This window comes from Copadichromis virginalis, linkage group LG10, assembly GCF_057382275.1.
Source record: "Copadichromis virginalis isolate Kocher_CV1m ecotype Utaka linkage group LG10, C_Virginalis_male_GT1.1, whole genome shotgun sequence".
Lineage (NCBI taxonomy): Eukaryota > Metazoa > Chordata > Actinopteri > Cichliformes > Cichlidae > Copadichromis > Copadichromis virginalis.
In genome coordinates this window covers 3,349,469-3,374,772 of record NC_140627.1, presented here as the reverse complement: position 1 = coordinate 3,374,772, position 25,304 = coordinate 3,349,469, and the positions used below count along the sequence as shown (strand labels likewise).

The window sequence follows — 25,304 nt, the reverse complement described above, 5'->3', positions numbered from 1 at the left end:
TATTTAAGCAATACACATTGGATGTTGTGGATGAAACTACAATAACTACAATGCTTAGCCAAAGATGACGTAGGAAGCACATCTCCTCCTGTGATTGGCTGATGTGTTTATTCGTGCGCTGCTGAAGGTGAAGCGTTAGTCAGTTCTGTGTCTCAGTCCGAAATGTCATCCAGTGGACTTTTAACCATGCACGCTCAAATCTGTAAACGTCTGGTAAGTGATGGGCTGTGAAACTGTCATCTTAGGTTCGTGGTCATGTTGTTGTAAGAAACAGGAAGGCTAGGCTGGCAGCACAGGGCCCTGGTTAACTTCAAGTAGCTGTGCTAACCTTGCTCTGTGTGTGTGTGTGAGTAGCGTCCTTGGCAGGTTAAAGTAATGCAAACACCTGAAAACATACTGTACTTGTAGCTGGTTGGTCAGAGTACTTTAAAGAAGCAGTAGTAGTATGCTTTACTGGCTTCAATACAGTCGACAGTGTATCAGAAAGGACTAGTTGACACCAAAACAGGCTAGCTATAGCATCAGCTGCAGCTAGCTTAGCGCCCACAAAGAGTACCATTGAAACTCTAGCTCCTGTCACTTCATTAGGCAGCTGATATTGCCTGAATACCTGCCTTTATTGTCATATTTTTCACGGTGACAGTTTTATTCTAGAGCTTGATTCTAACGTGTGATGTTCGGGTCTGTGGGACACCTTTTCATTGTTTAGTAAACGTCAAGTTTTTCAGATTTATCATTATTTCAACAACGGCTAATTTTCTGTGAAGAACATAAAATAACCCATTTTAATGATCTCGCACTGTAATCGTGTTTGACACGTTTCGCCCCAGTTATGACAGATGGCTTAGCTGCTGCTTCTGGACAGGTGAAGCGGCAGGATTTGGGTTTGTTGTTGTTGTGTTTGTTTGTTTGTTTGTTTTTCCCCGGGACGGAGTCATGTGCGCTGGTGTTTGTAATTATTAAGTGAATGTTTTTTAATTAAGACAAACGGCCACGTGCACATGTAAGAAAATTAATACTAGATCTCTCATTGTTATTTATGCTGTGGATTGTGAAGACTAATATAGAGTATTCATTCACTAAAACACCAGAAAGTGTAATTGAATAAATATGATTTTATTGGAATTATTACTTGCTCATGCAAGTTTTTTACTTTTAACAGAAAATGATATTTGCTGCATCAAGTGGCTTCACACACAGTCTAACATCCTGCACATTCAGAAACTTATTATTTTGACTGTAGTAATGAAACCAATGAAAATTAAAGAATTGTTGTGCTATTACTATAAAATATCATTTGTTACTATTTTTTTTAAAATAATTGTCATTACAAATGAGTCCTTGACCTCAAAAAACAAAAAGAGAAACTTCTCTTTCTTTTTTTATTCCCACTAATACTCTCGGTGTAATTGTGTCATAAAAAACAGGAGAGCTGCATGCAGATGCAATTTCAGTGTGATTAAAAACGCAGACGCAGACTGACACGTTGCAAAAGTTCAGGAGCAACCTCTTAACTGTGTTGTGTTTGCTTAGATTCAAAAAGGTATCTAAAACATCAGAGCTGCTTCTAGCTTTGTTTGGCAGTGTGGAACAACCTGATGATGGAAAGTGTCAGACGACTAAAACATCAACTAAACGCATCCAAACTCTTTTTTTTTTTTTTTTTTACAAAGCTGAGGAGGTGACTTGGAGGGAAAAAACCAGGCCAACTCAGTCTGAAAGCTGAAAACCTGTGTGGCTGTCACATTCAATATAGCCCTCATTTGTCAGTATGTTTAATTCTATAAATTGTTTTAAGTAAGTACTCTGCTCTTTACAGTCACAGCTTGTTGTCTTTAACAGTCTCAATGTTTTTCTTTCCCTGTTTGTGTGGGATTTAGCCGCGATAACACATGCTGTTTTCATAATTATCAATAGCCTGATATAACAAGTACCCTTATTTAGACTTGTGAAGCAGCTGCCTGTGTTATTGTTTCACAGAATAGGGTTATGAGACTGTGTCAATAGTTAAAAGTGGCCAGCAGATGTTCTGGTGGAGACGGGTGTCAGAAAGTTTCAAAGCCTCAGGACGTTTAAACGTTTCACAAAACCTGTTTCTACTATGTGGTGTACATATGGTAAATGGCCTGTATTTGTATAGCGCTTTTACTAGTCCCCCTTAAGGACTCCAAAGCGCTTTACACACACATTCACACACTGGTGGAGGCAGCTACAGTTGTAGCCACAACTGTCCTGGGGCAGACTGACAGAAGCGAGGCTGCCATATCGCACCATCACCAACACCAGTAGGCGGTAGGTGAAGTGTCTTGCTCAAGGACACAACGACCAAGACTGTCCGAGCCGGGGCTCGAACCGGCAACCTTCCGATTACAAGGCGAACACCCAACTCTTGAGCCACGATCGCCAATGTGTGTTTTGTGTTTCTGCTCGTGCTTTTTCCAAACGAGGTTCAAACATTTCAGTCACATTCATCTGCCTGTTCTCGCATTCTTGTAATTCTCCATATCGTTGAAAGGATTCTCTGAGGAGTTTTAGGACTTTTAGATAAGAGAGAACATTTGGAAGATAACAGATGGGAAGAGTTTTCAGAACGTGAGTCATTTTGCCTTTATTGGATAGAACAGTGCAGAAAGTAGACATCAGCGCAGGGCGAGAGTGAAGGGGTATAACACACAATAAATGATCTGGGGCTCTAAATTCCATACGTTGGTCACTTCCTCAGCCAGGTGAGCCAAAGCAGCACCATCAGTTCAGAGTCTGAAAGTGAGCACGAAGACAGGATTTGACACTGAACACCTGCCCCAAAGCAAACCCTTGGATATCAAAAATGGTGACACTGAATAGTCTCCTCGCCCAAAGAATGAGCCATTGAGCTTGACTGGTAGCATCGTGCAACCAGGGCCAAGACAAATGGTGGTCCATCTTGTGGAGGGCATCAAAGCTGATTTTTACTCTTCATCCTAGATCCCATCTACAAATATACCAGTGTCAGTAGATGTTCCCTGATTTGATCCTTAGCAACAGAAAGACAAGCTGCAATGTGTGTTTTAGAGGTGGACGGCAAGTAGTACATATGTAACACACACTGTTGTATAGGGTAGCACAAAAAGGCTGCTTGTAGATGATATATCAATCTGTTGAAAGATATAAATGTCAGTAGTGATGACAGTTTGCTGCCTTTATATTTGATTCAATTTTCTATTTCTATTACATTTTATGACCAAAAATCAAACAGCATATTTCATAAATGGGCTTCAATAGAAGTAAATGACCAAATATTAACCATATATATGGTCTATCTATATTTCTTGGACTTGGGGTAAAATAAACATCTGTTAAGTACTTTTAGATACGTTGTTATTGTTGTATTGGTTAATAAAAACCCTAAATGTGTTGGGTCCATCAGATCCACAAAACAAAGGTCAGACACCTGTCATAAGCATTATATCAGCTGAATACTTATGTTCACTTATTATTTATAACATTTATGATCTTGTCACTGTAGGCTCACAAGTATCTGTCAAGAACCTACACATCTCATCCTTCCCTCAATGTAAGTACTATCACTGAGAGCCTGCACTGATAGTTAATCATCTGTAGAGCACAATAACATATATACACTAAATTGTATGGTCATAGGAAGTCGTCATTGTCAGCGCAGTCCGCACTCCGATGGGATCCTTCAAAGGCAGCCTAGCTTCAGTTCCAGCCACCAAACTGGGCTCTATTGCCATCAAGGGGGCCATTGACAAAGCAGGTATGTTTGGCCACTTCACTTTCACTGCTCGGACGGATCCACTTTCCTCTGTTGCTTGATAAACATCGGCTGGCGCTGTGTCCATACAATAGGTTGAGTATCTGTCTCTCATGAGTGGAAACAGGGCTGCATTAAAACTGAGGCAGCTGTGCATGTTCAGTATGTTGCCTTTGTGTTTAGGAATTGCTCCGGAAGAAGTGAAGGAAGTCTACATGGGCAATGTGCTTCAGGCTGGCGAAGGACAGGCCCCCACACGACAGGCCTTGCTCGGAGCAGGTATGACCTCTCGGCTATATTTAACCCACAATATTGATACATCTGTGGTGCCTTGAGGGATATTTTTGAGTCTGCAATATGAATTATTCCCAATTTCTTGAGCTAAACACTGTTTTTTGAATATTATCTCTTGACATTGGAGTTCAAATGTGCATCCAAGCAGAATCCAGAGCTGGTGAGAAGTTGTCTTCATCTAATTTCTGTTATAGTAAGAATGATGTCTCTGATTGCCTCTACAGGACTGACCCTCAGCACACCAGCAACAACCATCAACAAAGTCTGTGCATCTGGAATGAAGTCCATCATGATGGCAGCTCAGAGTCTAATGTGTGGACACCAGGTATTATCACCATTAAATATGCAAGGTGTAACAAAACACGAGTGCAGATTCTTCTGAAATACTGCATCTTTTGCTGTCATGCTAGTACTCGATCACAGATGTGCATTTATGCATTTATCAGGATCACGTGTTTATCAGGACTGAAAGAAACTTTTGTTTATAATGGGTTATTCTGGCTTTGTAATGCAAATTACTCTGACTATAGTTCTATATGTGTGACTTAGGATGTGATGGTGGCAGGAGGCATGGAGAGCATGTCCAATGTACCTTATGTGATGGCAAGAGAGACCCCATCCTACGGAGGAGTGAGGATGGAAGACCTCATTGTGAAGGACGGACTCACTGATGTCTACAACAAATTCCACATGGTGATCCTCATGTTCTACTTATTATTGGAAAATTATAAGGCCTATGTGCATTTAGAGCATTATAATATTCTTGCTCTCTTACAGGGTAACTGTGCAGAAAACACAGCCAAGAACTGCAAAATCAGCAGAGAGGAGCAGGATGCGTACGCCATCAACTCTTATAGCTGCAGCAGAGCAGCGCACGAGGCTGGTGTGCTGGCAAAGGAGATAATACCTGTTACTATTACCCAGAAAGGTACAGGAAGATATACCATGTTTGTCTCGGCCCAGTGACTTTAATTAGTGTTATTGCACAGCTAATGTTGTTGATGGGGTTTTGCAGGCAAACCTGATGTGGTGGTGTCTGAGGATGAGGAGTGGAGACGGGTCGACTTCAGCAAAGTCCCCAAACTGAGAGCTGTGTTCCAGAAAGAGAACGGTAACGATGAGTTATAGAGCAACATGAAGCTGTGTGAAGCATCCACATTCTTCTTGCACTTTAACACTAATTAAAATAAAACAAAAAGATTAAAAATGAGATTTTCTTTAATATTTTTAACTAAGACGTGTAACATCAGACAAATACAGTGTGTACTGTTTTTATTAAAATAACTTAAAAAAAATTGTACAAGTAGTTCTGCTGCTACAGGAAATGTTAATAACAGTAATGTGGTTGCTCATCTGTGCGTTATTAAAGGTGTAATTTATTTTGATGGGTCTCTTGTTATTTTTTTATTTTGCTGTTTTCAGGCACGGTGACAGCAGCCAATGCCAGCACACTGAACGACGGAGCTGCAGCTCTTGTTTTAATGACAGCAGATGCAGCAAAAAGACTCAATGTGACTCCACTGGCCAGGGTTGTTTGTAAGTTTTTCGTGGACGCTTGCTTCATGGAGAGCTTTACTGTTGGTTTGCTCTTGGTTCGCACTCACAAGGTGAGGAAGGAGGCAGTGCTGGTCGATATTGCTGGAAAAAACAAAAAGACAGTGTAAAACCTAACCCCAATAATTACCTGACACCATATGATCAAGTACTTGGTGACAGTGGGAAAGAAAAACATTTAACAGGAAGAAACCTCTGGCAGAACCACATTGACCACATTTTTTATGCTTTTTTCAGAGCATTTAAAATCACAAGAAAACAGCAAATAAGTTTAAGCATTGATATTCGTTAGAGGCATCTTTAAAAGAGGGTTATTGCAAACCCAAAGGCCGACTGGCTCCAAATAGTTGGACCTGTATAATGAACTGGGTAGAAGCTGACTTGATACATTTGACCATCATTTGTTCCAGTGGTATCTGTTCAACTATCTTCATTAAAGTAACAAAAATCTGTCATAAAAAATCTTCTGTTGTTAAACCGTTAGCTGGCTTTGTTTAGTTGTTGTTTTTCAATGCATCCATTTGAGTCTGACACCAGTTCTTCAGCATTTGTTTATATCAAGTCACGGTGGTAAAATGAACTCCTTTTGAAATGAAAGTGTTTCTTGTTTCCTCCTGAGAGTATCTTTGGATGACTTTTGGTTGCCAAACAGTTCATATATATCTGTACATTCTCTGATTTGTTTTACACAGCTTTTGCCGATGCTGCAGTTGCACCCATTGATTTCCCCATTGCTCCTGCATTTGCTGTACCAAAGGTGGGTTATGAGCATGTAGTCTGGCACTTACATTTTCTAATTATTTTGCAACAATGACACAACCCCCAAAAACATGGTTTTACAGATGGAGGCCACCAACAGTTTTTCCCTCCTCATCTTTTCAGTTTTTTCACTAGTTTGATGAGACTAGTCCTCTATTAGGCCAGTCTCTGTATCACCTTATGCTTTTAGTAGTCTGAGGCAATACTTGGGACCCTACAGAGGTTACACTGGTAGACCAACTCTGACAGGGTGACACATCAACATCTGCCATTGACAGAAGGCTTTCTGTGTCTCCCAGCACAATTTCAAGAGCATGGGAGAGATTCAAACAGACAGGCAGTTACTTTAGGATAGCTGGACTGGGCCATAGAAGGTCCTTAACCCATCATCAGGACTGGTGTCTGCCCCTGTGTGCAAGGAGGAATAAGATGAGCACTGCCAGAGCACATCAACAACTCGTGTAGGAGGTCACTAAAGAACCCAGAATAGCATCTAAAGAACTGAAGGCCTCACTTCTTCCAGTCAAGATTACATAATATAAGAATAAGCCTGACCACAAATAGGAGAGTTCCAACGACAAAACCACTGCTGACCAAAATAAACACAAACTCCATTTTTCAAAAAATATCTTGATGATTTTGGTAAATAACCCAAAACCTTTGGGAAATATTCTGTGGACATGGGAGACAAAAGGTGAACAAAGAATTCAACCAAGTCCAACCTGAAAGGCTCATCGTCAGTTATCACAAATGCGCGATCCTGCTTCTTGCTGCAAAGGGTGACACAACAACACAATGACATCATCATTTAGAAACTGCATGTCGTATTTGCCTGGGTTATATTTGTTTTGTGATTACTAAAGATTGTTCATATTTATATTTTTAGGTTAAATTAAAAGTATATACAAAAGCATAATATAATAATTATTTAGACCCATATATGTGTATGACTAGACCCGTGTGTGTGTGTGTCTGCCAGGTGCTGGATGCAGCAGGGCTGAAGAAGGATGATATTGCCATGTGGGAGATCAATGAGGCCTTTAGCGTGGTTGTGCTGGCTAACATCAAGATGCTGAACATCGACCCAGCAAAAGTCAACGTTAACGGGGGAGCTGTGTCACTGGGACACCCCATTGGGTAGGTGACACAACAAAATGTTACAACTTGGCTTTAACTCACCTGGTTCTTCTCAAAAGTATTTTTTTTCTAGTAAATGTGTTTACATTTGTCTGAAATATTCAGATGTGGCCCATAATATTGCAAACAATACATCATAACTGTTTCTCTTCGCAAACAAGAAACCTGACACGTGACAGCCCTGCTAACCTTTTTGGCTTTGTCAGAGTTAATTATTTAACTGGAGCAATGCTTAACCACAGGTATGTGGATCTTCTCTAAGCACTGACCTTAGCAATTGAGACTTTGTTGACTATGCTTAAAAAGCCAGCTCTGTGCCAACAAACCACATAATTTAAATTAACTCTACAAATTCTGCGAAACAGTGTGCTCAAATGTCCAGCCTGACTTATTCTAGAAGCTTGTCAATGGCTAACAAAGGTGCCATGGCCGAGATTAACTTGCTAAGAGACATTTAAGCAATATAAATAGGTGCGTATGTATATATTTGAGCCTGTATATATAGTATTAAACATGCATAGATGAGAGAAAATCCAAAATAAATTCAAACCTGTTTACCCAATTTATTGAAAGTCATTGAAGAAAAATCTCAGAAAAATCATTCCACTCTGGAAAAAGAACAGTCCAAATTAATCATTCCCAAAATGACTATTCATGGCAGACTCAGCCTACGTTTGAAGCCGCCGAGGTGTTCGATGGCGGGGCTGACGTGATGTCACTGTTATGAATGAAATTTGCCACAGTCCAATAACTCCAGCCGTACTTATCTTGTCCGTTTAACATCTTTATTGCATTCCATCAGTTGTATTTATTGTTCAACAGTTCTCTTTATCCAACCTCATTTATCATAAATCACAACAGCATAGCGGTCACAAACTGTTTGCTTTTTCCGACCAAACAACATCTGACACTAATTACGTGTGCCTACCTTAAATACAGTCCCATGTTTGATTTCTGTGCACTTCTGTAGTACGCCATGGCTTTTTAAACCTAGAGTAGAAAAGAAACTATTACCCTCTATTTCTCTTTCCTCTGTCAGGATGTCTGGTGCAAGAATTGTGGGTCACATGGTGCACAACCTGAAGTCTGGTCAGTACGGGCTGGCGGGCATCTGCAATGGAGGCGGCGGAGCTTCTTCCATTCTGATCCAGAAGCTGTAAGAAGACCTGGCAAGAAGCTTCTGTTCCTTTAAGAGTGTTGAACTGTGCAGTGACTGTCTGCTGGTTCCAAAGGACTCTCACATCTATAAGCTCCTGTTAATTGTGAAGAAAGAATCTGTTACGTTAATGTCAGCGGCCTTAGCAAACAGCAACACGGGACTCCTGTGATGTCGTGACTCCAGTGTACAAAACACTCCTCTTGTTTGAAAACACGTCTTGTGCAAAAAATAGAATAATGTTTAACTCTGGTTAAATAAATAGTTTTTTGAAAGCACTGTCTTGTTATTGGTCTGTTGTGAGCGTGTGTATTTACTGGGTATTACTACAATTACCAGTTTGTGTTGTTTTTCAAACTGGCCACTAGATGCCGCAACTACCTTTCTTAAGTTAAGCTGTTCTTACACTGGATACATAACGTGCCAGAGATAAGCGATAACATTGACTGTGCTCTGTTTGGCTGCATTATCTGCAACAGCAATGTCTTTTTAACCTTTTGAAATTGGGGATTAACACTGGGATTTCCAGGCTTCTACCGTTCTACCTTTAAAAGCCGGAGAGCAGTCAAATGCTGGAAGTGGAAGCTAAATTGGCTAGTCATTCATATGTATATTAGGTCGTTACCTAGGAATTCTGGAGGGAGGGGAGTGGGGGTGAGTGATTGAGGGGGTGGGGGAGTGGAGTGTTTCAGTTTGCCATCTTAGGGAGAAATCAACACATGTCCTTTGTATGTCCTTTGTTGCTGACATTTATTGATGAAAACAGTACAAAAAACCAACCATTTGTACACATATTTACAAATAATGATAAAAAGTGAGTGAGTACATTTCAACATTTTCAGCAATCACTCACAATCCTGGCACTGCCACGGTATCTGTCGTCTGCATTTACCACATGTGTACCTGTAGCAGTGAACACATCGCACAGTGGCCTGATTTTTTTTGCATCTGTGTTTGACCTGACACGTGGCCCTTTTTCCAGGGCTCGGTGTGGAGGGTTGTGTCCGAAGCAACTGATCTTTTCTTGCCTTCTTCGCAGCTACATGAGAGCGAGCCAACTCCCTTGCAAGCTCCACCAGGAAGTCCACCCGTCTTTCCTTCGTCCCGGTGCATGCTTGATACAGCACATGTGCATTCAGTGCTGCCATGTCAATCATGTTATAAAACACGGCGACTGGCCAGCGCCGTGTTCCTTTGCGGACAGTGTACTCCCGAACCATCTGGTCCATCACATCCACGCCACACTTTGTTTTGTTGTAAAGGGTGACAGTGTTTGGCTTCCTTTTGGTGGTGTTATCAGTCTGAACCACGCTGTGCATGCTGCTAAGAATATAGACTGTCTTCTTCCGTTTGGCCGCATACGCCGTCAGCGTGGCAGCAGAGGTTGAAAACACCTAAGAAATAAGATAAATTGTTATTTCCATAGCCCTTTTACACACAATGAAACACATAAACATAGAACCACAAAAGACCTGCAACATACCTGAGTGGTGAATTCATTGCGATCTGTCTGTCTAGTGGATTGAGGAATTTCCCTGCGAATCTTGTTGACTGTGCCGAGGATGGTGGTTTTCCGTCCAAGAAGTTTTTGCGCAAGTGAAAGCGATGTGAAGAAATTGTCCGTGGTAACATTTCTGCCCTTGTCTAGGAATGGTTCCATCAGCCTCATTACTACATTTTCAGAAAGTCTCTCCCCAGTGGGACGATTGGGGTCCTTGCCAAGATATGGGAAGACATTGCAAATGTACTTGGATTTTAGGTCGCAGGCCACCCAAAACTTGATCCCAAACTTGTCCGGTTTACTTGCAATATACTGCAGGAAACAGCACCGAGTCTTTGATGGGAAAAGCTGTTCATCAACGGTGATATGTAGACCAGGGTTGTAGCACGTGATGCAGTTGGTGACAAATGATCCCCACACACTGGAAATTGCAGCGAACTTATCAGTCTTTGCTCGATCACTGCGGGTGGACTTGTCATCAAAGCGTAGGTGTTGCATGATGTCTTGGAAGCGGTTTCGTGCCATAGTTCCAATTATCTGTGGGTTTCCCAGGTTTGCTGACCAGCAGTCATTTACCGATGGAACCCTGTAAACCCCCCGCAAGATGACAATTGCAATAAATGCCATTAGTTCAGGGAGGTCCATGAACCAATGAACATGCTCCGTTTGCTGTGCATGTTGAATAGTCCATTCTTGAATGCTATGAAGCATGTCAAGAGTGATGAAACACAGGAAGCTCTGAAGGCGACTTGAGATACTTCTCCTGGCCTTAGCCGTTGGCTCTCCATCTGCAGCGTACGCTTCTATTGGGGTGAAAGGGAGACGGGTCCCCACATGTTCTTCACGCCACACTGTGCCATCTTTTGCTGTCTCAGTCCCCAAACAAGCTCTCTTTTTCGGTGGAGAAGCAGTCTCCTCATCTGCAGTGTGAACAAATTCAAATTGTGAGCAATGGGAAGGTCAAACAAACTTACTAACTACATCCACTTACTTGTTTGAAATGAAAAAGGAAATACCATGAAACAAGTAAGTGGATGTAGTTAGTAAGTTTGTTTGACCTTCCCATTGCTCACAATTTGAATTTGTTCACACTGCAGATGAGGAGACTGCTTCTCCACCGAAAAAGAGAGCTTGTTTGGGGACTGAGACAGCGAAAGATGGCACAGTGTGGCGTGAAGAACATGTGGGGACCCGTCTCCCTTTCACCCCAATAGAAGCGTACGCTGCAGATGGAGAGCCAACGGCTAAGGCCAGGAGAAGTATCTCGAGTCGCCTTCAGAGCTTCCTGTGTTTCATCACTCTTGACATGCTTCATAGCATTCAAGAATGGACTATTCAACATGCACAGCAAACGGAGCATGTTCATTGGTTCATGGACCTCCCTGAACTAATGGCATTTATTGCAATTGTCATCTTGCGGGGGGTTTACAGGGTTCCATCGGTAAATGACTGCTGGTCAGCAAACCTGGGAAACCCACAGATAATTGGAACTATGGCACGAAACCGCTTCCAAGACATCATACAACACCTACGCTTTGATGACAAGTCCACCCGCAGTGATCGAGCAAAGACTGATAAGTTCGCTGCAATTTCCAGTGTGTGGGGATCATTTGTCACCAACTGCATCACGTGCTACAACCCTGGTCTACATATCACCGTTGATGAACAGCTTTTCCCATCAAAGACTCGATGCTGTTTCCTGCAGTATATTGCAAGTAAACCGGACAAGTTTGGGATCAAGTTTTGGGTGGCCTGCGACCTAAAATCCAAGTACATTTGCAATGTCTTCCCATATCTTGGCAAGGACCCCAATCGTCCCACTGGGGAGAGACTTTCTGAAAATGTAGTAATGAGGCTGATGGAACCATTCCTAGACAAGGGCAGAAATGTTACCACGGACAATTTCTTCACATCGCTTTCACTTGCGCAAAAACTTCTTGGACGGAAAACCACCATCCTCGGCACAGTCAACAAGATTCGCAGGGAAATTCCTCAATCCACTAGACAGACAGATCGCAATGAATTCACCACTCAGGTATGTTGCAGGTCTTTTGTGGTTCTATGTTTATGTGTTTCATTGTGTGTAAAAGGGCTATGGAAATAACAATTTATCTTATTTCTTAGGTGTTTTCAACCTCTGCTGCCACGCTGACGGCGTATGCGGCCAAACGGAAGAAGACAGTCTATATTCTTAGCAGCATGCACAGCGTGGTTCAGACTGATAACACTACCAAAAGGAAGCCAAACACTGTCACCCTTTACAACAAAACAAAGTGTGGCGTGGATGTGATGGACCAGATGGTTCGGGAGTACACTGTCCGCAAAGGAACACGGCGCTGGCCAGTCGCCGTGTTTTATAACATGATTGACATGGCAGCACTGAATGCACATGTGCTGTATCAAGCATGCACCGGGACGAAGGAAAGACGGGTGGACTTCCTGGTGGAGCTTGCAAGGGAGTTGGCTCGCTCTCATGTAGCTGCGAAGAAGGCAAGAAAAGATCAGTTGCTTCGGACACAACCCTCCACACCGAGCCCTGGAAAAAGGGCCACGTGTCAGGTCAAACACAGATGCAAAAAAAATCAGGCCACTGTGCGATGTGTTCACTGCTACAGGTACACATGTGGTAAATGCAGACGACAGATACCGTGGCAGTGCCAGGATTGTGAGTGATTGCTGAAAATGTTGAAATGTACTCACTCACTTTTTATCATTATTTGTAAATATGTGTACAAATGGTTGGTTTTTTGTACTGTTTTCATCAATAAATGTCAGCAACAAAGGACATACAAAGGACATGTGTTGATTTCTCCCTAAGATGGCAAACTGAAACACTCCACTCCCCCACCCCCTCAATCACTCACCCCCACTCCCCTCCCTCCAGAATTCCTAGGTAACGACCTAATATACATATGAATGACTCCAGCATTTGACTGACTGCTCTCCGGCTTTTAAAGGTAGAAACGGAAAATGATGACTCCGCGGGGGTCTAAGTGGTTTAAAGGATCAGTTTGCCTCTGATTATAAGAACTGCACTTTTCCCCTCTCTTAAATATTCTCTGCCTGAAGGGAAACAAACATTTGTCTGTAATGATAAAACATGAATTAAACTATATTATTTATATTAAGACAAGAATGTAAAACAAAAAAGATGCTAGACAGATACCATTTTTGATGGCTAAAGCATTTGTAAATATTCACAAGGTAATCCATGTCTTTAAATAGACAGAATTCGCCCATAGAGTTTAGTGGACTCATGTTTGTGGGGTGCGGTTTAAGTGTAGTGTTGCTGGAAATGTATCATGTTTTTCCCCTGTGGGTGAACCCCTAGTCAGGATATGCTGCTCAGTAAAGGTAAGTTTCATCAAAACCGGGGGAAGGAGGGTGCAATGAGTGGTTAGCTTTATGCAGGATGTTTTGTTTCCTCTAATTAGCTTGAACTCGATGATCCCTCATTATCCTCACACCCTTTCAAAGTCAGTTTAAGGTTGTGAGTGTGTCATTTAGACATTATGTACCTCCACCCTGTCCTTCATGACCGTCATCTTTCTTTCTCTATTTTGCATTTCCTGACAGTTGGCACATTCATACAGAGTTAAATTTTAACAGGGTCTGAAAGTCCTTTGTCCATTCTTTTTTAAAGTCCACTTATTTAGACGTCACAAATTAAACTCAGGGAACTCTTTGCTTTGACAGGACCGAGATTTACACTTAATGTAAGTGCATATATTACACCTTTTCACCCTATTTTTAATCTTCATGTTATGGTTAGCAGAATATAGTAGAATCTTATTAGGCCCCAGAGTAAAGCTGTGAAGACTGGTAAGAGATGGAGCTTTGATTACCAAAACACGTGCCTTATGCAAAAGAACCTAAGCTTGTATGAGATGCACAGGATTGTTACACCAATCTGCAAACCTCTCGGAAATATATATAGAACACTGTCTTTCATCTGTACTGAAGTATGGTGCTTTGTAATGGGGCTGGTATTGTATCAAAAGCATTGTTTGTATTTGTCTCAATCCGAACGTGTGTATTTCAGTCTGTGTGGAGATTTGTGTGTGCGTAGCAAAAGTTACATGTTAAAAAAAAAAGAGAGAAAAAGTAAAACTGCATGATTGTAACTTGTGATGTTGTGTGTTGTTGTTGTTTTTTATAGAGATTTGCGCTTTAATACTTTTGAACCATTCATACTCACAGAACAGACATGAACACACAGACATACTGATTTCTCTACGCACACACAAATCTGATTACACGTACACGAACTGGAATATGTACATGTGAATTAAGATACTGAGATATGCCCATATTCTTTGCACCTGTCATTTTTTTATCCAGTTGTGTGTAAATCCACTTGAGCACCACATGCTGGGTGCGCACACAGTGGGAAAGGGCGTGACTCTGGCTGTTGATTACATTCGAGGCGAGAAAGAAAATGAGACGGGGAGAGAGAGAAACAAACGAGTGCGGTAACAGAGTCAGAGAACCGAAGGAAACTTTCGAGGTGAGAACTAGTAAATAATTCTAAGTAATTTAGCTGTCCTGGATCACATGATACCTTCATACCAAAGTAAGATGAGCAAATATTTATTCAAAAATGTTCTCTCTTCAGTTTAAATCTTATTTGTGAATAACAGAAAAGTGTAAACGAGTATTTCTGTTTCATTTTAATATGTGTGTGTTATTTTTTAGCTTCTTATTGTGGGGCCAAGCTGTTCAGTTTAATGAAAAAATACAAATCTGCAAAGATGTGTGAATGTTGCACCTAACAACTAGTATTTAAATGTGTTTAAATTTTACACATCACTTTTCAGGTTTCACAGAGTTCTTCTTCTTCGGGCAGTAAAATCAGTTTCACTATGAATAATAATCAGGTATGGTCACCTCAAGTGTTATTCTCAGGTTGTTATTTGACTAAACATACATATACAAACAGGCTCGATCTGATATCTCAACTTTATAACTGAATCTAACAAACCGATGCTGATGAAATGATTACCTCAGTGACAGGTAGAGCAAATAAATTCATCTTTTTTTTGTCTGTATATCTCCAGGTGAGCGGTCCCATGTATGACAACCAAGTGTTTAAACATGAAGAATATAGTCCTCCATATTCTGTAACACAGCAGATCCCCAGCCATTCCTCCATCAACCAGTATTATACTTCAACACCCGGAATACCAGCTAATCCAAGGCAAACAAAAGGTACTGGAATATTTGATTTGACCAAGGTTGTCACTTGGCAAATATCCATCTGGAAATATGTATTGCACATTCACAGAATCATTAACTTATTTTTGTTCCACATTTTAAATCCACACATACTAATTTAACCTAAATAATTAAAATTGTTTCCTTGATTAAATGAATACAGTTTCAATCGAGTCTTTTCTAGAGACACAAGACAACGTGGCTAAAATAGTTTTAAACTGTTGTTGTCTAAAAGTTGGCAGGCAGAAAGCCGTGGTGACTGTTACACCAACTGATGAATTTATTGATTAACTGATTTTTAAAGTCGATAAACTTGAAGAGTTTTACGGTGTTTCCACAAGTTAAATACTGTGCAAATTTTAATATGCAGCATAAAATAGGTAACTGTAACTTCCTCTTAACCACTAGATACTCACAAATTCAGAACGTAGACACTGAACTATCCAGACACACCTTTCTGAATATGACTGCATTCATAGAGAGTTGCAAACTATGAAAGATATACAAAACAAAACAATAAAACACAGAGTGGAGTTATACTTTTGCATAAAGTTTATTTATATAGTGCAATGCAGAAACTCTTCATATTAATTGAAATGTTTTAGTTTCATAAGCTCAATAAAAAGAAACTCTAAATATTAAAGTTAGAAGATGTTAAAAGCAAAAGAAAAGAAAAAGTAAATGATGTGTTTATTTACTTCAAGAATTTTGGTTTACAATGTTTATATGAGCCTCAAAGTAAGTTAGCTGTGTTTATGACTCTTCTTTGGTAGAGTTTATTGCTTCTTGTTAACTGTTTTATGGTTTACATTACTACAATATCACAATATTCATCTGTCGTCACAGTGGCTGTTTAGATTTCTAAAACATGGGCAAACTCAGTGCAGTTGTGTCTTGTTTGTGACTGCGCATTAATGATTGGGATAGTTATACATTTATACAGCTCCAAATCACAACAACAGTCACCTCAAGGTGCTTTATATTGTAAGGTCGACCCTACAATAACACATACAGAGAAAAACCAACAATTATATGACCTCCTATGAGCAAGCACTTTGGCGACAGTGGGAAGGAAAAACTCCCTTTTAACAGGAAGAAACCTCCAGCAGAACCAGGCTCAGGGAGGGGCGGGGCCATCTGCTGCGACCGGTTGGGGAGAGAGAAGGAAGACAGGATAAAAGACATGCTGTGGAAGAACGACAGAGGTTAATATCAAGTATTATTCAGTGCAGAGAGGTCTGTTAACACATAGTGAGTGAGAAAGGTGACGGAAGAAGAAATATTCAATGCATCATGGGAATCCCCCAGCACCCTACGCCTATTGCAGCATAACTAAGGGAGGATTCAGGGTCACCTGGTCCAGCACTAACTATATGCTTTAGCAAAAAGGAAAGTTTGAAGCCTGATCTTAAAAGTAGAAATAGTGTCTGTCTCCCAAATCAACAGTTTTTCCATGAATTTTTACAAATTGATACAGGATTGTCTTTTTTTTTTTTTTAAATCTTGGCCTTCAGGAAGAAAGAAATGTCACTGGAAGTACATCCTGAGTGCATTTCTGTGTGTGACTGTTATCCTGGCAGTGCTCGGACTCTTGCTGTGGTACTTCCGTGAGTTGATCTGGAGACTGTGCAGCTGCATAAAATTATTTTTATAATTTAAGTATTGTAATATGGCATGATTCTGCATGCTCTTGTATATATATGAGATTCACAGTAGTAAATGCATGTGCTCACAGTATACTACCAGTGTCTACTGGGGAAGTCGTGTGGAAAAGGTGGGATGTGTCTGAGCCATACCTGGTGGTGTGATGGAACCATTGACTGTCCAGATGGAGAGGATGAATCTCAGTGCTGTAAGGCATTCAAATCAGTGTCTCAGTCTTCCACACAGTTATTTAGTGTACGAATCTATTTTTTAATAGACTTGATGTTTCACAGTTCGCCTCCAAGGGGCCAACTCCATGCTGGAGAGTTATTCATCAAGCAGCCAGACCTGGATGCCCGTGTGTGCTGACAACTGGGATGATAACTATGGACGAACTGTGTGCAGACAGATTGGTTACAGCAGGTGCTCATTGTCCTTTCCCACTGACACACTTTTGCAATGTGTGGTGTAAAAAGCTCACTCATATTACATGACTCATGATTTGCATTGCTACTGGACCTTGAATAATTTCCAAACTAAAGCATTTTTTTAAAATTACATACAAAAATATTTTCTTGGATTAGATATAATAGATATTCGTTTGATATAATAATGTGTGCGTCACATTACTGTAACTCCTCAGCCCTTTGACAAAAATGATAAGAATCATCTTGTAATTTTACACCTGGTGGCCTGTATGATACGTGGGTGATAAAGTGTTTGTTTTTTTAGCTGCACAGACCTACTGCTTACCTGTGGAAACAATGGATGTACTTAGTTTTTCCACCCACTGAGACAACAACTAATATTCTTCTGAAATGACAAATGTGCAGTATTGATTAGTACATATTTTTCAAAGTTCTAACTCAGAGGGAATGTCCTTGCGTGACATGCATGTATGTGTGAGTACAGTCTGCTGGTCTCATCTCCCTGTCACACGTGCCTCTTTGTCCCACAGAGATGATTATTTTGCCTACAGCCAAACCAGTGCAGGTTCTTTGGCCTCCAATGGATATATGAGGCTGGAGTCTGGAAGTAATAGTGGCTCACTAATACAGTCACAGCTCACTCACAGGTATACACAACCACATATCACTGAGTGCTCACTTCATACACACCACAGCATTTATAAAATGTGCCGTTTTTTTCATCCTTTCACTTTCAGCTTACTGTGCTTCTCCAAAGCTGTCACACTTCAGTGTATTGGTAAGCTACTGTGTTCTCTGTGACATACGTGAAATAATAATGTAAATCCCCAAAACTTGATTCTATTTATCTGGACGTCGTGTTTCAGTGAAGAAGCGTTTCCTCACTTGGATGAGTGATGGACAGAATCAAGTTTTGGGGATTTCCTTACTTGGATGATTGATCATACATCAATGTAATCATTTAGTCTGTCCATTTGTCTGGTGCTACAGTGTCTGAATTGGTTTAAAAGCTTGAAAGTCAGCGAAAGTAACATTGAGCTCCTCGGTCCTCAGAATGTGGCAAGAGTTCAGCAGCTCCGAGCAGTCGTATTGTTGGTGGCACAGAGGCTGTAAATGGAGCCTGGCCATGGCAGGTCAGCCTCCAGGTTTCAGGTCGACACAGCTGCGGAGGCTCCGTTATCAGCCGATACTGGATCCTGTCTGCTGCACACTGCTTTAAATAGTGAGAGCTTCTATTCTCTGCTTTCTTTCACCCGAACATGTCATTGTGCTGTTGAACAATAGCAAAAACATAATCCCTCTGACGGAAGTAATCCTGATTCAAAGAACTACCTGTGTGTGTGTCATATTTACAGCTTAATGACTTAGGTGTGCCTTCAAAGACAAAGTACACAGGATATATGGGAATATTACTTTATTGCAATATATTTATTCACATGTTGGTAGAAAGGTAACTGTGTCACTGATAGCAGTGAAGCACGCGACGTGTTTGCAAGTTCAGTAGGTTTGTCTCTTTTTCGACAACAGGTTCACTTACTGTGTTTATCCCACAGAAGACATTAACATTAACTATCTTAGTTGAAGCAGGCCTAAGGTTTGGCCATGCAGCTTTGACCACCATACATTCAATTAGATGATAAAACTGTGTAAGACTGGAACTGCCAAATCGTTATCATACAGTGTCCTCAATTTCTCAGTGAGAGCCACCTTTACTTTTTATGTCGAGTCTCCAACTATCAGTTGTCGAGTCCTCCACTCAAGTGGAGGATTCATAATGGATCAATAGTGACCTCGTGTTCATCTTTTATCTACAGTGTTTTGGCTAATATTTAATAAATCCACCATGCCCATTTCACCTTGTCTTTTCCTTGGCAGTTCCTCTTCTCCTTCATTGTGGAGGGTATACTATGGGGACGTGAACTTGGAAAACATGTTTAACAGCAGAGTTCAGAAAATCATCAAACATAAAGATTTTGACACAAGAACGAATAATTATGACATTGCTCTCCTAAAGCTTGATACACCTCTGACTTTTAACAGTAAGTACTTGGAAGTTAATTTCACATGTTAATTTCAATGATACTGTGATTACGTGATTGCAAATCCAGCACTCTAAGGTGATACATGCTTATGCCTCAGATAAAGTTCGGCCGGTGTGTCTCCCCAATGTTGACCTGAACCTTTCTGCTAATCGTCAAGCATGGATCACAGGATGGGGAGCACTGCAGTCAACAGGTGAGGCAAAACCATAACTGAATATGTCAAACCTTCAGCCTTTGGCAACAGCCTTTACCATAACACCCAAAATGTAATTCAATGGTATTTATTTATACCATTTATTTATTTATATTTATTTATTTACACCATTTATATAGCACCAAATGTTTAAAATTGTAAGGAAAATACTCTACAATAATGCAACAATGGAACAATCACATAAGCAAGCACTTTGGTGACAGTGGGAGGGAAAGACTCCCTTTTAACAGGAAGAAACCTCCAGCAGACTCATGCTCAGGGAGGGGCGGGGTCATCTGCTATGACCAGACCAAGCAGAGGACTTAAATACACGGAACGGCAATGAGGAAAGTGGAAACACATGGGGAACACAGCTGATACAAAGTGACGTCACAGGGGAAGCAAAACTAAACACACAAAACATGGACCGTGAGACTAGCAAAGTAAAACAGGAAACACTGAGACATAGACTGACACGTGAGCATGCGTCAACATGACAGGAGGCAAGGCAGATGAGAGAGGGAGCGAGGGAACACGAGAGAGGGGACGAGAGAGCACAAGTAAGAGAGACATGACGGCTGGGGAGACATGGAATGACGCACAGGAAGTGGAGACGAGACATCTCGACAAAGCAACATGGAAACTAAACATAGCAGCCGAAAAGGAAAACCAAAATACTACACACAAAGAAACCACAAAACACCATTAATTCCAATAGGCTGGCTCAAATGACCCAAGTCACTGGAAATTAGTTGATTCCAGTCCTGGCCAATTGTTCGATGCATCTCTAATTGTAAGTTCTTAATCATGTAACACTGACCAGCATTTTCAAAAAAGGCAGACACTGTTTAGACTATTACAATATGTGAATGAATTTCATTGATTGATTAACATCTGTTTCATTAACTTCAGTTAAATTTATTCAAGCTGTTTTTAGCAATACCAGAAATATGGAGTCAGTATTAGGACATCAAAACTGATCTGATGTTTACTGTCATCTTTTTTTTCTTCTTTACAATAAATGCAACCACCACCAGTTCATTATTGTATCTTCACTAATAGCTACCACTACACTTTTTCCATGAAAAAGTAAAACAGTTATGCATGTCCTGTCCATGTTAAACAACACTTTTTAATGACTCTTAAACTAGTGACTGTGATATCCTCAGTTAATAGGAACATAAATGGATATTAAATAAAGCCAGTGAGCAGAACAGACTCTTTCCAACTGAGAATGAAAAGAAATACAAAGTTCAGTGTGTGACCCAGAGCAGAAGAGTAAAAACTACTAACGCTGTTTTGGATTTTTGTTACTTGTTATTAACAATATACAGTGTGTTTATGGCCTTGGATTTGGGATTACCTTGCTAGTGACAGGACCTTTGAGCCAGCTTCAGGCTTCTCAGAATGAAAAAAAAGTATTCAGACCTGAGTGGGTCTATTCCAGCAGCTGTCAATGTAGTTTGTGTCCACGTTGACACAAACACAAGAACACAAGACAAATTTAGGGGTTGAATACTTTTTTCACAGCACTGTCTAATATAAACTACGTTGAGTGAGAAACCTGTAACGCTCCTTTTCATTTTTCATTGTCGATTATTTCAGATGGGACTTAGCAAGCACTGCCTTTCATGTTTGTCTGAGTTAACAGTGTGAATAATCCTTTTTCCAGGGCCAACCCCCAAAATAATGAATCAAGCCAAGGTGACCATTTACAGCAGGGCCACTTGTAATGCACCTGAAGTATTAAATGGTGAAGTCACCAAGGCCATGTTCTGTGCAGGTAGCCTGGAGGGAGGAGTTGACTCCTGTCAGGTCAGTCTGATCCTCCTGTCACACACTCTGAGATGTAGCAATAAGTGTACAACCTGAGATATGTCTGTGGTTCTGTGTGCTGCAGGGTGACAGTGGAGGTCCCCTGGTCGTGAAAGAAGGAAATCGATGGTGGCTGGCAGGAGCTACGAGCTATGGTTATGGATGTGCTTTGAAGAACAAGCCAGGAGTCTATGCCAATGTACCATTCTTTATTGACTGGATATACGAAAACATACAGGTACGTATGCAATGGGAGGAGAATAGAGAATAAAGTCCTGTGAAATTATCTGTTGATTAATCAGTGGTGTCAAATGTTTATCCTGTATTTTCTCTGCCACATCAAATATACATTTATATTTGTAAGTTTAGCTAGAAAGTCATAGCAGTGGTTTATTTGTGCGTGCTCTTCTGTTCACTTTGTACATGACATTGAATGTTTGACTGTTTTTCATGTTGTGTGAAATGATGTTCTCTGATACATAATTTGGTGATTAATAATCATCTAAGAGAACAAAAGAGAATCTGCTCTTCCCCCTAAATCTAATCATACTTTTTTTTCTTTACCTCCATAGAATAACTGAGACGTCGGTGAATTTTTGAAAGGAACTACTTGAGTTACTTGCAAAACAAAAATCAACCAACAAAATAATGGATCAGCATTTTTATATTCTTGTTTATAGCATGCACTGAATTTCTTGCATTTGGACAAAATAAAGCTATTATTTGGTCCAATAAAACTAATTTTCAGCAAAGAGTTGTTTTTTTGTAAATTCACATTGTGCGATAGATGTGCTACAGAAAAATGTAGCTTTGCTTTTCTTACTTCTGCCTGGCTAACGAAGCTTGCTATGCCATGCCTGATACAATGAAATGAATTCATACATGTGCCTTTTAGCTCCCACCTCAACTAAGTATGATGTCCTTGAAGTGGAACAGCAAGGTCAAAGCCAGGAAATCAAATTTTGACTGTGTCACATAATGTTATGTAATAAATTCCACTAGAGTTAAATGGTAAAAAATGGTAAATGGCCTGTATTTATATAGCGCTTTACTAGTCCCTAAGGACCCCAAAGCGCTTTACATATCCAGTCATCCACCCATTCACACACACATTCACACACTGTTGTGTTGTATCTCATAACTGTTTCAAAATAAAATATGACCAATGTCAAATGTTCTGAAATAAGTTGTACTTTAAGTGTTCTGTGTGCGCTGTGGATGACAGCTTTGCTCACACTGGAGTCTGTTTCCACATATTATCAGAACAATCAGCCAGGAATTCAGTTCTGCCCAGTAATAAGTGACAAATCAGTTAACTAATGGTAGTTAATGTTTTATGGTATATTACTGTCACATGTTCTAAGGCACTTGTCTAAAGACAGGATTTTTTTCAGCTACTAGCTGTTATTTTCCATTTCACTGTCTTAGCTTTGATATTTACATAATGTTTTTTTTCCAAGTCCTATACTAAAGAGTGGTTTCACAATAATAATGTGTGCATTACTGTGAGACAAGTGCTTAAAATACATAGAATAAAAAAATGCTGTATTAGAATGTTATTGTGGATAATAGCTTAAAGCAGTTTTCATTAAGACTAGCAAAGTTTAAATAAATACTAGTGTCTTTCTACTTGAATAAAAGAGTGAATGAGGCTCTCGCTCCATTCCGATGTACTTCCAACCTTCAGATCAAATTCTTACTTATTCTTTAATTGCTTCTTTTCTCTTAGCAAATGTGCAGGAGCTGCTTAAATGCACACATTACTTGCTGTCGACCTTTTAGGAAGACTAGTACTTTTACTAGCCTGATCTACTAGTTTTTTGAATTACTTTACCAAATGCAACTGGTATATCACTGGTTTACGCAGACCCCAGTTCAATCAGAGCCAATTTAAAATGTCAATAAATAAATAGCAACGATGATACAGAATGCAATGGTTCATAAATGCATATTTTATTCACAACAGAGCATAGAAAATGTATCAGATGTATTTAGACTTGTCTCGAAAAAGTTGGGACAGGTGCAAGAAGAGAATGAGCGGTACTGGCCACGTTTTACTGGACACTGGACATTATATTCTTCATTTCCAGTTAATACTTGTACAGCTGCTGTTATTGTGTATATATTTATTTATATTTCTTCATACATTCTTATATAGTTCTAAATTGTGTATTTTGTTGTACAGTTATTTTATTTTCAACTTTAATTTATATATTTTATCTTATTCTTTCCCAGTTAAATTTACCCTTCATTCTAATTTGTGTTGTACAGTTATTTCATTTTTAACCTTCATTTATATTTTATTCCTTCCTAGTTAAATTTACCCTTTTTAATTTTTCATATTTATTTCCTATCTTATTCATAGCCTTTTCCTTTTTTGTTTGGTCACGAGCAGTTGTCAAAGCATTTCACTACATATCGTACTGTGTATGACTGTGTACGTGACAAATAAAATTTGAATTTGAATTCAGTAACATGATCGGGTTTAAAAAGAGCATCTCAGAGAGGCAGGGTTTCTCACGCTTATAAAGATAGGCAGAGGTTCCCCAATCTGCAAAAAACTGTCTATAAAATGTGAATAAATTTCAGAATAAAGACTTTGAATGTCTTTTTATCTACTGTACATAACCATAGCCCATAACCTGGCAAAAGATTTTAGGGATTTGGGACAAAGTTTCCATGATCTTTGGGCCCTCAGGTGGCAGTGCATTAAAGACGTGATTCCTGAAGCCTGAATCAATTCACCATGCCATCCACTAATGCAGGTCTCTAGCATGCAAAGGAGTCATGTGATCCAGAGACACCAGGTCCTCACCTGGGCTGAAGCAAAGTGGAACTGAAGAGATACTTGTCATCTGCATCTTGTTATCAGGACTCAAAATGCTTACTGATGGTATGGGGGGCAGAATTACCTATTGAACTAGCAGCTTGCACATCTGGAAAGTCACCATCAGTGCTGAAACATATACAGTGGGGCAAAAAAGTATTTAGTCAGCCACCGATTGTGCAAGTTCCCCCACTTAAAATGATGACAGAGGTCAGTAATTTGCACCAGAGGTACACTTCAACTGTGAGAGACAGAATGTGAAAAAAAAATCCATGAATCCACATGGTAGGATTTGTAAAGAATTTATTCGTAAATCAGGGTGGAAAATAAGTATTTGGTCACCTCAAACAAGGAAAATCTCTGGCTCTCACAGACCTGTAACGTCTTCTGTAAGAAGCTTTTCTGTCCCCCACTTGTTACCTGTATGAATGGCACCTGTTTGAACTCATCATCTGTATAAAAGACACCTGTCCACAGCCTCAAACAGTCAGACTCCAAACTCCGCCATGGCCAAGACCAAAGAGCTTTCGAAGGACACCAGGAAAAGTATTGTAGACCTGCACCAGACTGGGAAGAGTGAATCTACAATAGGCAAGCAGCTTGGTGTGAAAAAATCAACTGTGGGAGCAATCATCAGAAAATGGAAGACATACAAGACCACTGATAATCTCCCTCGATCTGGGGCTCCACGCAAGATCTCATCCCGTGGGGTCAAAATGATCATGAGAACAGTGAGCAAAGATCCCAGAACCACACGGGGGGACCTGGTGAATGACCTGCAGAGAGCTGGGACCAAAGTAACAAAGGTCACCATCAGTAACACACTACAACGGCAGGGAATCAAATCCCGCAGTGCCAGACGTGTTCCGCTGCTGAAGCCAGTGCATGTCCAGGCCCGTCTGAAGTTTGCCAGAGAGCACATGGATGATACAGCAGAGGATTGGGAGAATGTCATGTGGTCAGATGAAACCAAAGTAGAACTTTTT

At 40.3% G+C, this 25,304-nt stretch overlaps 2 protein-coding genes across 2 annotated transcripts; both read left to right on the top strand.

The window, feature by feature from the left end:
• The first annotated feature begins 87 nt into the window (after positions 1-87).
• Positions 88-8,932, top strand: acat1 (acetyl-CoA acetyltransferase 1). Its single transcript, XM_085469503.1, has 12 exons — positions 88-213; positions 3,506-3,553; positions 3,640-3,757; positions 3,938-4,033; positions 4,273-4,373; positions 4,598-4,741; positions 4,826-4,976; positions 5,064-5,159; positions 5,471-5,584; positions 6,295-6,359; positions 7,341-7,498; positions 8,538-8,932. The coding sequence occupies exons 1-12, from the start codon at positions 163-165 to the stop codon at positions 8,656-8,658; spliced, it is 1,263 nt and encodes a 420-aa protein (XP_085325629.1). The 5' UTR covers positions 88-162; the 3' UTR covers positions 8,659-8,932.
• Positions 8,933-13,808: 4,876 nt separating this feature from the next.
• tmprss2 (transmembrane serine protease 2) lies at positions 13,809-23,147 on the top strand. The gene is made up of 15 exons (XM_085469490.1): positions 13,809-13,871; positions 14,497-14,662; positions 14,973-15,032; positions 15,213-15,363; positions 16,884-16,976; positions 17,105-17,221; positions 17,307-17,436; positions 17,972-18,088; positions 18,179-18,219; positions 18,495-18,663; positions 19,317-19,480; positions 19,581-19,676; positions 21,349-21,491; positions 21,577-21,729; positions 22,064-23,147. The coding sequence occupies exons 2-15, from the start codon at positions 14,594-14,596 to the stop codon at positions 22,070-22,072; spliced, it is 1,512 nt and encodes a 503-aa protein (XP_085325616.1). The 5' UTR covers positions 13,809-13,871; positions 14,497-14,593; the 3' UTR covers positions 22,073-23,147.
• Positions 23,148-25,304: the final 2,157 nt, after the last annotated feature.

What these genes read in the sequence shown, in the direction of transcription:
- acat1 (XM_085469503.1), top strand. Translation starts at nt 163, where the DNA reads ATGTCATCCAGTGGACTTTTAACCATGCACGCTCAAATCTGTAAACGT. An exon ending in CTCAAATCTGTAAACGTCTG is followed by an intron (nt 214 to 3,505) that starts GTAAGTGATGGG and finishes TTGTCACTGTAG; the next exon opens with GCTCACAAGTATCTGTCAAG. An exon ending in TCCACTGGCCAGGGTTGTTT is followed by an intron (nt 5,585 to 6,294) that starts GTAAGTTTTTCG and finishes TGTTTTACACAG; the next exon opens with CTTTTGCCGATGCTGCAGTT.
- tmprss2 (XM_085469490.1), top strand. Translation starts at nt 14,594, where the DNA reads ATGAGACGGGGAGAGAGAGAAACAAACGAGTGCGGTAACAGAGTCAGA. An exon ending in TAATCCAAGGCAAACAAAAG is followed by an intron (nt 15,364 to 16,883) that starts GTACTGGAATAT and finishes CTTGGCCTTCAG; the next exon opens with GAAGAAAGAAATGTCACTGG. An exon ending in AGAGGATGAATCTCAGTGCT is followed by an intron (nt 17,222 to 17,306) that starts GTAAGGCATTCA and finishes GATGTTTCACAG; the next exon opens with TTCGCCTCCAAGGGGCCAAC.